Genomic DNA, 14603 nt, shown 5'->3' on the forward strand with positions numbered 1-14603 from the left:
GGAACCATCGAGTTGGGCCCGGCATGCACCGCGCCGCGGGCCCCGCCTCCGCGGAACCATAGAGTCGCGCTCACAGGCGGGGGTCCTCGGTGCGGAACCATAGAGTTGGGCCCACAGGCGGGGTCCACGGTGCGGCGCCCCAGACTCCGGCGTCCCCCGCCCGCGTGGGAAGTCTACCTGGAGACTCGGGGCAGAGGGCAGGTGGCGACCGGGCAGGGAAAACAGGGCCTCAGCGCGGGCTGGGTCAGGCACGCGCGAGGGCGCCCACCGAGGGCCTTCCCAGAGGCCCCCGCGCGCCGAGGGCCTGACCGGCAGCAGCGTCTTCCGCCCACGTGGCCACGGCGAGATGCCCAAGTCCAAGCGCGACAAGAAAGGTGAGCCCCGAAGGCCGTGGGCCCCCGGGGGCCAGTTTGTGGGCCGGCTGTCAGCTGCGCTAGGGCTTCGGGGAGGACAGGGGAGGACGCTGGGACCTGTGCGAGGAGGGAGCGGGGTCGCGGCGCGCTGGAACGGTTGGGGCCTTTGGGGTGGCGGAAACCCCGGAGGAGGCTGGAGCCGCGTCGGGGAAGTGGAGGGGGCTTTGCCAGGCCTCCAGAGAGAGTTGCCCAAGGCCGGCTGGCCCAGGGAACAGCCTCCGCACCCCTGGGGTGCCGGCGATCTCGCCTTGGCCCCCCTCTCCGACCTCAGCCCCTCTCTCTTTTGCTCTCCGTGCTCCCCCTCCCCTCGCCCCCTTTCCTTCAGCCCGGGTTTATCCCCGAGTATGGTGGTTGTGTTCTCCAAGTTGTTTCTGCCGGCATGGTCGTGCTCCGATCTTCGTATGGCTGGCTGTTAGGTGGCAGTCCGTAGGACCCCTCCTAAGAGACTGTTCCTGACTGTTGCTACTTATGGTGCGTCTCTTTCATCCCGGCACATTCACTCAATAAGTTAGAGACCTGGCAACTCTTTAGGTTTTGAAAGATACTGCAGTTATAACATGGAAGGTCTAGGGCCCTCATAGAGTTTTAGTTTTGGGAAGTGTGTCTTCCCAGGATACTAAAAATTGAATCCATAAATTCAGATAGTGATGAGCCTCATGTAGGAAAAAAGCAGTTGACATTCCCTTGTGCGGTGTAGCTAGAGAAGTTCTGTTGAGATGACAAATGAGCCGGAACTTGCAGAAAGGAATTAAGCAACCCGAGGAGTTACCTGGAAGGGTAGTGGTCGAAGGAGGGGGAACACAAAGGGCAGAGGCCCTGAAGCAAGAGCGTGTTTAACTTTTGCAAGAGGCCACAGTGGGCGAAATGGAGGGAGAGAGAACCGAGCAGAGTGTGCAGAGCTTGAAAGAGTTTTGCACGGGATTGGTTTTCACACCCAGGTGAGGTGGGAGGAGAGAGCTTGAGCAGAGGAGTGATGTGGTTCCACTTTACTTTTTAAAAGATCACTCTAGTTGATTTGTTGAGAATGGACCGGGGAGGGCAGGGGCAGTGGGCAAGGGTGGAAGCAGCGAGACAAGTAATAATCCAAGAGAACGCTGTGCTGGCTTGGGCCACAGTCGTAGCGGTGGAAACGCTGGGAAACGAGCCAGCTGGATTTTGTTTGCCCTCCTGTACTGCACTTGCCCCTGCCTGCTGTGATTACCTTTCTGATGTGTCCTTTGTGAAGAGGGGCTTTTTATTCATCTATCCAGGTCCCTCCTGGGACCCAGGGCTTTGCATTTGATCCTCTGTTAAGCATTTGTGGAATGATTGGATTCTGTGGCGGGATCCGTGGTCAAACCTGGCAAGTGCCAAACCCGTCTGAGTAAGGGGCAAACTGGGTCCCAGCTGTTGTTAGAGAAGAGGTGCTTGTCCCTCGCCAAAGAGACGCCGCTGCATGCACGGGTCCAAACTGTAAGACGTGATGTAGCAGAGAGGCCCCAGACTCATTCTTCCACACAGAGAAGCCATAGATGGTCTCCACACACTGCAGCCAACAGCAGGAAGGGACCGGCCCCAGACAGGAGGCTGGGTCTCCGGGGAGTGCACCACCCTCACTCCTCAGTAGGGAGTTAGCCCCAGAGGGGCTGTAGATAGCTGGTTTCTCTAGTAATAGGACAGATGTGAAGGGATCTTCAGGCTCAGGACTGCTGGAGAGGCATTCTGGGGACCTGGGACCTGGGAGTAGCCTTGCAAGCCACAAGCAGTAGCCACAAAAGCCTGGATCGGCTCCATCCAGCTGGGTACCAAAGGGGAGACAAGTCTCTGAGACATCCAGGTTTCTCTCTCATCATCTCCTCTTTTTCTTCTCTGTGTTAGTCTCCCTAACCAAAACTGCCAAGAAAGGCTTGGAACTGAAACAGAACTTGATAGAAGAGGTAAGAGCTTGTTTTTTATTATTGTTATGTTTATTTTCCCAGTCCTTTTATTTGGTTTTAAAGGTGGGTGTGGGACTATCTGACGGGGACAGCTCTAAACATCCACGGCGAAGTCAGAGGCCATGGAGCAGCCTCTTTCCCCCCTGGGGCTAGAGTGTTACTGCCCGACCCCTGCTGCCCCGGGACTCCAGAGCCCCATGAATTGTTCCGTAGCTTCGGAAATGTGTGGACACGTACAAGTACCTCTTCATCTTCTCCGTGGCCAACATGAGGAACAGCAAGCTGAAGGACATCCGCAACGCCTGGAAGCACAGTCGGTGAGTGGGCAGTGGGAGGCGGGGCCAGGCTGCTCAGAAAGTACAGGGCAGTTAGTGACCTTGGGTACCGGGGTCACAAGGATCGCCTTAATAAGGACAAAATGCCACCCTCCCCAACCCCCGATGAAGTATGCTTTTTAACTGTTTGGGGTTGGGGGGTGGCTGTTTGGTTTTTTCGGTCAGGCTGCTTGGCTTGGTTGGAGATGGTCGTTTCCCAACCAGGGATCGAACCCAGGCCCTCTGCAGTGAGAGTGCAGAGTTCTATCCACTGGGCCACCCGAGAAGTCCCTAACTGTTAAAGTTGGTGTTGCCCTGGGGGCGGGAGGAGAGCAGTGATCCCTCCAGGAGAGGGGGCTCCTGAGCCCTGGGGTCTGGTCCCTTACGGAACACCCAGCAGCTCTGGTTCAGACCGTCCAGCGGGCCTCTTCCACAGACCCAGATGCACTCCCTGTGGGCTGAGACAGAACGTGTGTGAGTCAGGTCTGTGCGGGAAAGAATGTGAGGGGCCCTGGGCTGCGTGGAAAGTAGCCTCTGGCCGCGCCTCCTCCTGGGCTGGGGTTCCGGTCCCGGGGACTGGAGCTGGTTGGCACTTAGCTGAGGGCAGGGCGCCTCCTTCACGGAGCCCTCTTTTTCTCTGTAGGATGTTCTTTGGCAAAAACAAAGTGATGATGGTGGCGCTGGGTCGAAGCCCGTCTGACGAGTACAAAGACAATCTGCATCAGGTGGGTCCTGGCTCTCCCCGGCGGGGTGGCGCCCTCCAGCCGTCTGGCCGGCCCAGGGGCTGGCGTCAGGCTCAGCTCTCCTGGAGCCTCCGCCCCCTCACAGTCCTCTCTAGGTGTTGCCAAATGTTGAGGGGAGCGGGGCAGAATCGTCCCCAGCTGAGAACCACTGCTCCCACGCGACGGACGCCACCCTCCTCTGGTTTTGCAGGTCAGCAAGAAGTTGAGGGGCGAAGTTGGTCTCCTCTTCACCAATCGCACTAAGGAGGAAGTGGACGAGTAAGTGCTCTGGAGGAGTGGTGGGAAGGGAAAGGTGGGTGAGGTCTCCCGGGAAGGAATAAGCCGGGATTTGGTCCAGTGCAGGGTCCAAGGAAGACCTGGTTCCTGGAACCTTGTCACCGGGTCTCCATCCTCCCCAGCTCAGAGCTCCCAGCTGAGCCGAGGAGGACGGGGAGGCCAGGCAAAGCCAGGCAGCGCCTGACCTCAGGTAGATGGGTGTTGTTCGTGATTCAGTCGCTCAGTCCTGTCCGACTCTGCGACCCCATGGACTGCAGCACACCAGGCCTCCCTGTCCATCTTCAACTCCAGAGCTTGCTCAACCTCATGTCCACTGAGTCGGTGATGCCATCCAACCATCTCATCCTCTGTCGTCCCCTTCTGCTCCTGCCTTCAGTCTTTTCCAGCATCGGGGTCTTTTTCAGTGAGTCAGCTCTTCGCATCAGGTGGCCAAAGTATCAGAGCTTCAGCCTCAGCATCAGTCCTTCCAGTGAATATTCAGGGTTGATTTCCAGCACCACAATTGGAAAGCATCAATTCTTCAGCGCTCAGCCTTCTAAACAGTCCAGTTCGCATCCATACGTGACTGTTTTCTCTTCCCTCAGGTGGTTCACAAAGTACACGGAAATGGACTATGCCCGAGCGGGGAACAAAGCCACGTTCACTGTGAACCTGGACCCGGGACCCCTGGAGCAGTTCCCCCACTCCATGGAGCCCCAGCTGAGGCAGCTGGGCCTGCCCACAGCCCTCAAGAAAGGTAGGGGTGTCCCTGGAGCTGAGAGCTCACAGCTGAGGGCCGAGAGCGCAGGTTTCCAAGCCAGGCAGCTCTCCCCACCCCGCCCCCACCTTTCCTGCAGAGAAGGTTATTTTTATCAGCCTGTGTTTTCTTACATGATGATGGGACCAAGAGTGCCCGCCTCGTGGTTGGGGTGAACGTGGTCAGGGACTTAGAGTACAGCAGTCAAGGGACAAGGAAGGAGGAGTCGGTGCCCCCCACCATCAGAACCCCCTGCCCCAGGCAGCTGACCGCTCGGGAGGAAGCCCAGTGCCTGAGCTGCCGGAGTCTCGGGCAGAGGGCCGCCGATCCTCCGGCGCCGCCCAGGCCCCTGTGCTGGGGTCACTGCTCGGGGTCCCTTCTCTGCAGGTGTGGTGACCCTGCTGTCCGACTACGAGGTGTGCAAAGAGGGCGACGTGCTGACCCCGGAGCAGGCCCGCGTCCTGGTGAGGTCCCCACGGCCCCCAGCCACCCACCCGGTGTCCGCGGCCGCGACGGGAGGGCCCACAGGCACCTCAGACCACACGCACCCTCCTGACCGCTGGTTCCCTCCATCTCTCACAGAAGCTTTTCGGGTATGAGATGGCTGAATTCAAGGTGAGCATCAAATACATGTGGGACGCACAGTCCGGAAGGTTCCAGCAGATGGGAGATGACTTGCCAGAGAGCGCGCCCGAGTCAGAAGGCGAGTCAGAGGAGGAAGATGACAGCTGAGGGGCCGAGGCCTCCAAGTCTCGTCAGGACGGCCAGGAGGCACTGCCACCGCCCTCCCGGAGCACGGCTGTGTGTCTGCTGTGGAGGAACACGAGCGAGGGGGGCAAGGACAGGCAACTTTCCTATAAATAATGAGACTTTGTCATTCAGGCTGTCTCCTGCAAAAGGGACTTTTCTTGGGAAAAAAGCTAAAGACGCTGTTGGGTTTGGGCTTTGGGTTGGACTCCCAGGGGTCTGTTCATTCCTCAAGCCGGTTTCCAGGACTGGCTCCTGCATGGCCATGTGGCCGGGCGGCTCCGGGGGCCCAGGAGGAAGCGCCTTCTCTCCTCCGGCCTCAGCGGCCCTGGCTGGAAGCTGGGGTTTGCTGAGGGGAACAGGCACCTCTCCCGCCCGCTTCTACCCCAGCTGTGTCTTCTCTCTCCCCACCCCTTCTCCCACACCCGGGCCAGGAATCTTGCGGACGACCTGAAGACGGGAGGCTTAGCTGAGGCAAGAATAAAGCCACCGCTGATGGGCCTCCCCTGGTGGTCCAGCGGCTGAGACTCCGTGCTCCCAGTGCAGGGGGCCTGCGGCAGCTAAGACCTGGCCCAACCAAATAAGGAAATAAACAAGCGTTAAAAAAAAGAATGAAGTGCCACTGAAACTGAGCAAGTGTGAGAAATGTACCCCGGCAGTTTTATTCTTCCGGGTGGTAGGTTTTTGCCCAGATGGTTCTGTTTGTATGTATTTAGGGAGGTGATTCTACACAAGAAGATGTCCACCTCGGGGTGTACGGCCCTCTTCTGTCGTGTGTAGAAGCATGAGGGCCACCTGCAGCCCTGCTGTTGAGAGGTCAGGCTGGGAGGCCCTCCTGCCGCCTCTGCCCTTCAAAGCCTGATCCCTACTCCTGCTCATTCTCACCAAGCCTGTGGGAGGCGGGAAACAGCCCGTGGCTGCAGAGGAGCCGTTCGCCGGGTTCACCACAGGCCTGGGCTCCAGCCTGGCTAGTGCCCCTTTATTCAGACAGTAAACGCCCTGTCGGCCCCGGCCTTTTCCTGTGGTGGAGGCTGCAGGGAGTGTTCTCAAGAGCATGGGAGATAAACCCTCTGTAGACAGGACTGTGAGGGAAGAACCAGCCACGCAGAGCAGCCTAAGGTCAAAATTGACTGTGCGAGAGAAGGAGGCGACAGGTGGAGTGTGCCCTCTGCCACCCCAGACTAGGCCTAGCGGAAGTAGTTGGGACAGTCGTGGGCGACCAGGCGCCAGGCCTGATCAAAGGCCCCCACAAGGGCCGGCTCCAGGGGCCATTCCTCAGTGGCCGCCAAGTTTTCTTCCAGCTGCTCCAGGCTGGACGTGCCCAGGGTGACCGCATCCCCGTGGGCGCCCTGCAAGGGAAGACGGCCAGACATCACACAGTGATGCCCCGCAGAGACCCCGTCACACATACCCCCGCCCAGCCCCGCCTCTGCCAAGACCTGGGAGCCAGTATCTGTGTGTGCTCAGTCCCTTGGCCGTGTCTCACTCTGATCCCATGGACTGTAGCCCACCTGGCTCCTCTGTCCATGGAATGTTTCAGGCAAAAATACAGGAGTAGGTTGCCATTTCCTCTTCCAGGGTGTCTTTCCAACTCGGGAATTGAACCCAAGTATCTTGCATTTCCTGCATTGGCAGGCAGATTCTTTACCACTGAGCTGCCAGGAAGCCCCCAGTGTCCATACCCTGCATTATTCCAGAAGGAACTTGCCTTCAAACAGCTCCAAAGCCCTGCCTCCCTAGACACACATGGGCAGGCCTGAGTTCGGGGCCTCCCCTGCTGCTCTGCAGCTGGGCAGGCCTGAGTTACTTACATGACCTCACTAAGCTTCAGGATCCCTTTACTTTGCAGGGTGATTGTGGGGATTAAAATTTTGTAAAGGCTATGGTTTTTCTAGTAGTCATGTATGGATGTGAGAGTTGTACTATAAAGAAAGCTGAGCACCGAAGAATTGATGCTTTTGAACTGTGGTGTTGGAGAAGACTCTTGAGAGCCCCTTGGACTGCAAGGAGATCCAACCAGTCCATTCTAAAGAAGATCAGTCCTGGGTGTTCATTGGAAGGACTGATGTTGAAGCTGAAACTCCAGTCCTTTGGCCACCTGGTGCAAAGAGCTGACTCATTTGAAAACACCCTGATGCTAAGAAAGATTGAGGGCAGGAGGAGAAGGGGACAACAGAGGATGAGATGGTTAGATGGCATCACTGACTCAAGGGACATGGGTTTGGGTGGACTTTGGGAGTTGGTGATGGACAGGGAAGCCTGGTATTCTGCGGTTCATGGGGTCGCAAAGAGTCGGAAATGGAGTGGGTTGCCATTTCCTTCTCCAGGGGATCTTCCCAACCCAGGGATTGAACCCAGGTCTCCCACGTTGCAGGCAGATTCTTTATCATCTGAGCCACTATGCAGCAAAAATTTAAAAACAACTAAAAATGAAGTCATGCAGCTCTCCCACTTCCTGCCTCCTACCTGGAGCTGGCAGTGGTGGTGTGTCCAGCAGAGGGCGACCGAGGTCGCGCCGGGGGTTCTGGCACCATGTGCAGCCTCCAGGGCCTTCCCCACCAAGGCAACGGCCTGGAAGGGGTGCTCCTTCTAGTAGCTGGGCAGGGAGGGAGGGAGGGTGGCACAGGGGTCAGAAGGGGGTTTCCTGCAGGGTGTCAGTCTAAGTGGAGGCTTTACGTCCCTGAGCAGCAGAATGCGTGTGGATTTCTGGGTCCCTCATGGCGGTCCCTGCCCAGCGGTGAGACCAGCAGGGGTGCAGTGGGCAAGAATCCTTGCATCGCACATGCTCACCAGACATGAACAATACAACCCCAACGTCAGGACCACATCTGTGTGCCCCGGATCACGGACAGGACAAGTCCTGCTTCCAGTCCTACCTAACTCTATCCTTGGATCAGCCACCCGCCTTCACTTAGCTGCTTGGTGAGGAGACAACCCAAGCCAGCCCCACACGGTGAGCACAAAGTGTAAGACAGATAATGGACCTGCCGTGCTTTCTCAATAGAGCAGAGAAGGTAAAAACCATCAGCCAAGATCCTGGGCTTCCCTGGGGGTGCAGTCAGTAAAGAATCTGCCTGCAATGCGGGATACCTGTGTTCCATCCCTGGGTTGGGAAGATCCCCTGCAGGAGGGCATGGCAGCCCACTCCCGTATTCTTGCCTGGAGAATCCCCATGGACAGAGGAGCCTGGCAGGTTGCAGTCCATGGAGTTGCAAAGAGTTGGACACAACTAAGCAACTAAGCACTGCACAAGGCCCTACAGGGTGGCTTTCTGGAGGTACAGAGGGTAAAAACCTGTCTGCCCCTGCAGGGGACACCGGGTCAATCCCTGGTCTGGGAAGATTCCACACGCACGGGGCAATTAAAGCCCGTGAGCCGCAACTATTGAGCCCTCGGGCACAACTCCTGAAGCCTGTGTGCCCTAGAGCCTGCGCTCCACAGTGAGAGAAGTCGCCACAGTAGAACCTGCTCACCACAAGGCCCTGGCTCTCCACAACTAGAGAAAGCCCCCACCTAGCAACAAAGACCCAAGACAGCAAAAAATGTGAGTTATTTTTTACAGAAAATATCCTCCAGGAGAGAGGCCCAGGCACTGGTGGTGTGACAAGCTCCTTGATACGCTGCTTAAGGAAATGGCTTCTAAACCTGGTCAGACAATCAGAAACTCTGGCGCGGGTGGGCGCCTGGATTAGGGTTTAAATCACACCACTGCACACAGAGGTGGTTCCAAGTATGAGACACTGTGCTGCGTAAAAAGTCCTGGGACATTTCAACAAAATTAGCACTGAAGCTTTGGAGACTTAGCTTCTATAAATCTTGAAAGATGAGCTTCCCAGCAGTCCATAGATAATGTCTAAATTTGATACATTAAGGAACAGCAATAAAGCATATACGTCAGAGATCCTACAGTCAACGCCAGAGGGAGAGTAAGCTGACAGAGTTTAAAAGCATCACCTCTAAGGAATGTGACTTGGAAAGGGCTTGTTTTAGCTGCGGGCATGTATTACATGGATACTTTTTCAAACTTTAAAAAAATGAAAGGGAAAAAAAAAAGGTAAAAGGGCTGGTCCCAACAGATGTTCAACTATAACTTTGGACATTGATGACAATTTTATTGCCAAGAATTTACAAAACTTAGGCTCAGTGCCCCAGGTGACAGGGCCAGCAGCAAGCTTCAGGGTTCCCCAGTCCCAATGCGAGGTGTCTCCTGCTGCGGTGGGCAGGGGGGAGGCTCTTCGAGGGAGGAGACACAGTCTTGCAGACCCGGGAGAAGGGCCAGAGCTCCACACACTCCCAATCCAGGTCGCCAGTCACTCTGGGAAACTTTAGGGGTGCTGGTTGGGTTCTCAGTAAAGCTGGGCTTGAGGGGTCAAGGTCTGAGCAAGAGGGGAGGCTCTGGAACCCAAAAAAGCAGCCCCAGGGACGCCCCACTTTCAGACTATGGGGACCCTCCGGCCCCGCCCGTCCTGATGCCCCCAGCTCACTGATTCCTGTAGACCTCTGCCCAGCTGTTCCCAAAGAAGTGGCCCAAGGGCTGTTTCCCGTCCTTGTCCTCATACTGGTACCTGCCGGTCAGCAGGCCTCCTGCGGGAAGGCTGCAGTCAGACCCCCAGGCACTGCCCCCAGAGCCCGCCTGGACCGGAAGTGGGGGTGATGGCGGGGGAACCAGGACGGGCGGAGGTCCTGGCAAAGCCCTCCCCTTCCCAGGTCTGGGGCTAGGCTTCTCCAGGGTCAGGAAGGGGCAGAAACGGGGTCAGGAAGGCCCTCCCGCCCAGGGGAGCCTGTGCCCGCACAGCCCATACCAGCCAGAGGGTTGTAGGCGTAGAACCGCAGTCCGAAGTGCCGGAGGCAGGGCAGGAGCTCCGTCTCCACCTGCCGGGTGGTGGCGTTGTACATGCCCTGCGGGCAGAAGGGCCAGCTGAGCGGGGCCCGGCCGGGGAGCCCCAGCCTGCTCTCAAAGTCTTCGGTCAAGACCCCCAGGACTCCACATGGTTTCCAAAGTCACTACTGGTGGACGGGGAGATGGTGCTGGGCCCCAGGAAGGGACGGCGGCCTGGCTCTGCCATCCCACACACATCTGCAGGCACCAACCGTGGGCTGGACCCTGAGCTCTCAAACACACGCGGATCCGGTGAGCTCTCTGCTTCAAGAGATGTCAGAGTTGAGTTGAAAAGACGAAGGCAGAGGATGCACTCTGTGACCTTGACCAATTTATCTAACTTCTTTGAGCCCCACTTCAGTAATCTTGTCTGGAAAATTCCTTGGACAGAGAAGCCTGGCAGGCTGTAGTCCATGGGGTCACAAAGAGTGGTACACAACCGAGCACGCGCGCGCACACACACACACACGCGCGCGCGGGTGGACACACAGACGGAGCCTCAATCCGCTCAAGGGTAAATCGAGAATGACAATGGTACTCTCTAGCTGGGAATCTCAGAGGACTGATCGGAACTTTGACACACTTACTCACTGAAAGTGAAGGTGTTAGCGGCTCAGTCGTGTCCAACTCTTTGTGACCCCATGGACTGTAGCCAACGGAACCCGGGTCTCCTGTATTGGCAGGCGGACTCTTTACCACTGAACCATCTGCAGAGTGTTTGAGGGCTGCTCATTTGGAATCTTCATTCCTCCAGCACAGTCCCCACCCCTTCCTGATGTTAACTTCAGACCTGAGCTTTAAGAACTTTGGCCCAGCTAGTTCTAGCCTGAAGGAGGGAAGAGGAAGAGGAGTTGGAGAAGAAAAAGCAATTAGAAAAAGACCAACCTAAATGCGCAACAGATGACTGGATAAAGAAGATGTGGTATACATAAACAGTGCAGTATTACTCAGCCAGCAGAAAGAGTGAACTAATGCTACGCACAGCAACGTGCATGGACCGATTTTCACACTAAATGAAGTAAGTCAGACGGAGAAAGACGAATACCGTGTGTGTGTGTTAGTCGCTCAGTCATGTCTGACTCTGCGAACCCGTGCACTGCAGCCTGCCAGGCTCCTCTGTCCATGGGATTCTCCAGGCAAGAATACTGGAATGGGTTGCCATTCCCTTCTCCAGACAAATACGATACTGCTTATATATGGAATCTAAAAATATGATTCAATTGAACTTATTTACAAACTAGAAACAGATTCAGAGACAGAAAACAACCTTATTGTTACCAAAGGGGGAAGGGGGGCATAAATCAGGAGTTTGGGATTAACATATAGACTAATATATATATATACACACACACACACACACATATAAAACAGATAACCAACAAGCACCTACTGTATAGCACAGGAAACTATATTCAATATCTTGTAATAACCTATAATGCAAAATAATCTGAAATGTGAAACAAAATCACTTTGGTTATACCTGAAACTAACACAACATTGTAAATCTACTTCAAAAAATTAAAATTGAAAAAGATAATAAGACCAGAGTTGCCTCGACGAGGCAGCCAAGTGACCCAGAAAGAGTGAGGCCCTGAGACGCATGCATGTTCTCGTCTTGTTCCAGATCTACCCTGCCGTGAATCATTTCCCCCTGCGACACCCCAGAGTGAAAGACGGCACAGGGTGCCCACGACGATACTATTAACAGTAACAGCTGATGTGGCCGAGCCCACACTGTGTGCCTGCCAGCACAGGCTACACGCACTGAGATGGCATCAGACATTAAACCTCCCGCCCTCACACATTAAACCTCCGCCTGGCCACAGCTGCCTGCTCCAACACCCTCAGCGCTGCTAAATGTCACTGCCTTTGCCCACTCACTGCCCACGCCCACAGCCAGGAATGCCCTTTCTCCTCTCACTCCGGGAAAATGGTCAGTTCAAGGTCTGACGTTCCCTTTTCTGAGCATTCTTCTTTGGCCCGTCCCAAGAAGCGGTCCCTCCTCTAGGCTTCCCAGCTGTCTCTAGATGCTGAGCTCCCTGAGTGCGTGAGTGTCAGTTCCCCTTCTGTGGCCTTGGACAGAGGCTGGCACAGAGCAGGCAGTTAGACAGGGTACCTCCCCCACTTCCCCATCCCAGCTACTGCTGGTAGCTCCAGGGCTCCCAGGCGCACCCACCCTGGTGAAGTGGGAGGCACCAGGACTGAACCACGTGCCCAGGCCTCCAGGGAGGAGTCCAGGGCTCAGAGCAATGAGGAAACTGGTCCCTGCGGGTTCCAAAAACCGATCTGCAACAGTGCCAGGGAGTGCCAGGGCGATAAGGGCGGGACTCCTGCAGATCCGGACCACACCGGGCACCTGAGGGGAAGGGGGCAGGGGCTGCCCAGCGCCAGATTCCGTTTTCAGGGCCCCCTGAGAGGGGCTAGCCAAGTCGTTCCAGGCTAGGTAAGGGTTGCTGAAAGGAGGGAAAAGGAAAGGAAAAGGGTCAAGACTTTTGTACTGTCCAGCTGTCCAGGGCTAATGTGCAAGGGCGCTGGGAAGCCCGGGTTTCACAGAGCTGCGAGGTGGCCAGAGGACTTGGCGTCCCGGGAAGGGGACAAAGCTGTCGGTCCTGAGCTTTTATAAACTTAAAACTAGACGCACTGCGTGTGTGCGTGCTCAGTCGCTTCAGCCGTGTCTGACTCTCTGTGGCCCTACGTACTGTAACCCACCAGGTTCCTCTGTCCATGGGATTCTCCAAGCAAGAATGCTGAAGTGGGTTGCCATGCCCTCCTCCAGAGGATCGAACCCACATCTCTTACATCTCCTACATCGGCAGGCATGTTCTTTACCGCTGAGCCACCAGGGAAGCCAAGACTTACTATATGACTCAGCAAAAACTATACCCCAGTAATCTTCATGAACCTACCTACAAAAACCTTTGACCAATATAGTTGACTAACATTAACTCTATTGACTGATTGGCCAGTTTAAGGCCAACTATATGCCTGGATGAAATTCAGTGTGTCATGATGTATTATTCTTGTTATATATCACTGCATTCAATTGGTCAAAGGTTTTTGAAGGTAGGTTCACAAAGATTACTAGGGTGTAGTTTTTGCTGACGGAGAAGGCAGTGGCACCCCACTCCAGTACTCTTGCCTGGAAAATCCCATGGGTGGAGGAGCCTGGTGGGCTGCAGTCCATGGGGTCGCTAAGAGTCGGACACGACTGAGCGACTTAGCAGCAGCAGCAGCAGCAGTTTTTGCTGAGTCATACAGTAAGTGTATTTTAACTTTATAAAAACTCAGCTGTTAAAAAAGTTAAACATGAAAAAAGGTTAAAGATTATATTTATCCTTGTGTTTACCATTTCCAGCACTCTCCATTTTGTGTGTGTGTAAATCCAGCTTTTCTTCCGTCTAAAGTATTTCTCCCAATATTTGCTATAGTGAAGAAGTGAAGTGAAAGTCGCTCAGTTGTGTCCGACTCTTTGCCACTCCATATACTATACAGTCCATGGGATTCTCCAGGTCAGAATACTGGAGTAGGTAGCTGTTCCCTTCTCCCGGGGATCTTCCCAACCCCAAGGATCGAACCCAGGTCTCCCACATTGCAGGCAAATTCTTTACCAGCTGAGCTGCCACCAGGGAAGCCCGGAGTGAAAGCTGGCTACTATAAATTCTCCCTAACCTTTGTCTGAACAAAGTCTTTGCTTTCATTTTTGAAAGGTGTTTTCGTTTGAGTTCTTGCAATACTTGAACACCAGCTTGAGCCTTTAGCAAGTCCCAACAAGAAAACCACAGAGCCAGCCTCTGGGGCCTGCAAGATGGCGGGACAGCCCCAAGGCACCACCCCTAGGCTAAGACCACATTTTAGGATCTTCAGTTCAGTTGCTCAGTCGTGTCCGACTCTTTGCAACCTCACGGACTGCAGCATGCCAGGCCTCCTTGTCCATCACCAACTCCCGGAGTTTACTCAAACTCATGTCCATTAAGTCGGTGATGCCATCCAACCATCTCATCCTCTGTCATCCCCTTCTCCTCCCGTCTTCAATCTTTCCCAGCATCAGGGTCTTTTCAAATGAGTCAGTTCTTCGAATCAGGTGGCCAAAGAATTGGAGTTTCAGCTTCAGCATCAGTCCTTCCAATGAATATTCAGGACTGATTTCCATTAGGATTGACTGGTTTTATCTCCTTGCAGTACAAGGGACTCTCAAGAGTCTTCTCCAACACCATAGGTTAAAAGCATCAATTCTTCAGTGCTCAGCTTTTTTTTATCGTCCAACTGTCACATCCATACATGACTCATGGGAAAACCATAGCCTTGACTAGACTGACCTTTGTTGGCAAAGTAATGTCTCTGCTTTCTAATATGCTGTCTAGGTTGGTCATAGCTTTTCTTCCAAGGAGCAAGCTTCTTTTAATTTCATGGCTGCAGTCACCATCTACAGTGATTTTGGAGCCCCCCAAAATAAAGTCTGTCACATTATTTAGGATCTTCAACCCTTAGGAAACGCCCCTGCCTAGGTATCCCGGGTAGGGGGCGCTTGTGTGTGGGGCGGGGCCAACACGCTCACGTCGCCCCGCCCCCGAGCGCTCCG

The 14603-nt window shown here is 54.9% G+C and overlaps 1 protein-coding gene across 1 annotated transcript; it reads left to right on the forward strand.

Moving 5' to 3' along the window:
• Positions 1–43: 43 nt before the first annotated feature.
• On the forward strand, positions 44–5757 carry MRTO4 (MRT4 homolog, ribosome maturation factor). The gene is made up of 8 exons (XM_005910219.3): positions 44–374; positions 2271–2329; positions 2543–2646; positions 3287–3368; positions 3577–3644; positions 4247–4398; positions 4786–4862; positions 4981–5757. Exons 1-8 carry the CDS (start codon positions 347–349, stop codon positions 5128–5130), a joined length of 720 nt encoding a protein of 239 aa, XP_005910281.1. The 5' UTR covers positions 44–346; the 3' UTR covers positions 5131–5757.
• The last annotated feature ends 8846 nt before the right edge of the window (positions 5758–14603 follow it).

The sequence above is a fragment of the Bos mutus genome, chromosome 2 (assembly GCF_027580195.1).
Source record: "Bos mutus isolate GX-2022 chromosome 2, NWIPB_WYAK_1.1, whole genome shotgun sequence".
NCBI classification, from domain to species: domain Eukaryota; kingdom Metazoa; phylum Chordata; class Mammalia; order Artiodactyla; family Bovidae; genus Bos; species Bos mutus.

Coding starts and splice junctions, on each gene's coding strand:
- MRTO4 (XM_005910219.3), top strand. CDS start 347: ATGCCCAAGTCCAAGCGCGACAAGAAAG. Junction 2,647..3,286: donor AACGCCTGGAAGCACAGTCG/GTGAGTGGGCAG, acceptor TTTTCTCTGTAG/GATGTTCTTTGGCAAAAACA. Junction 4,399..4,785: donor GCCCACAGCCCTCAAGAAAG/GTAGGGGTGTCC, acceptor CCTTCTCTGCAG/GTGTGGTGACCCTGCTGTCC.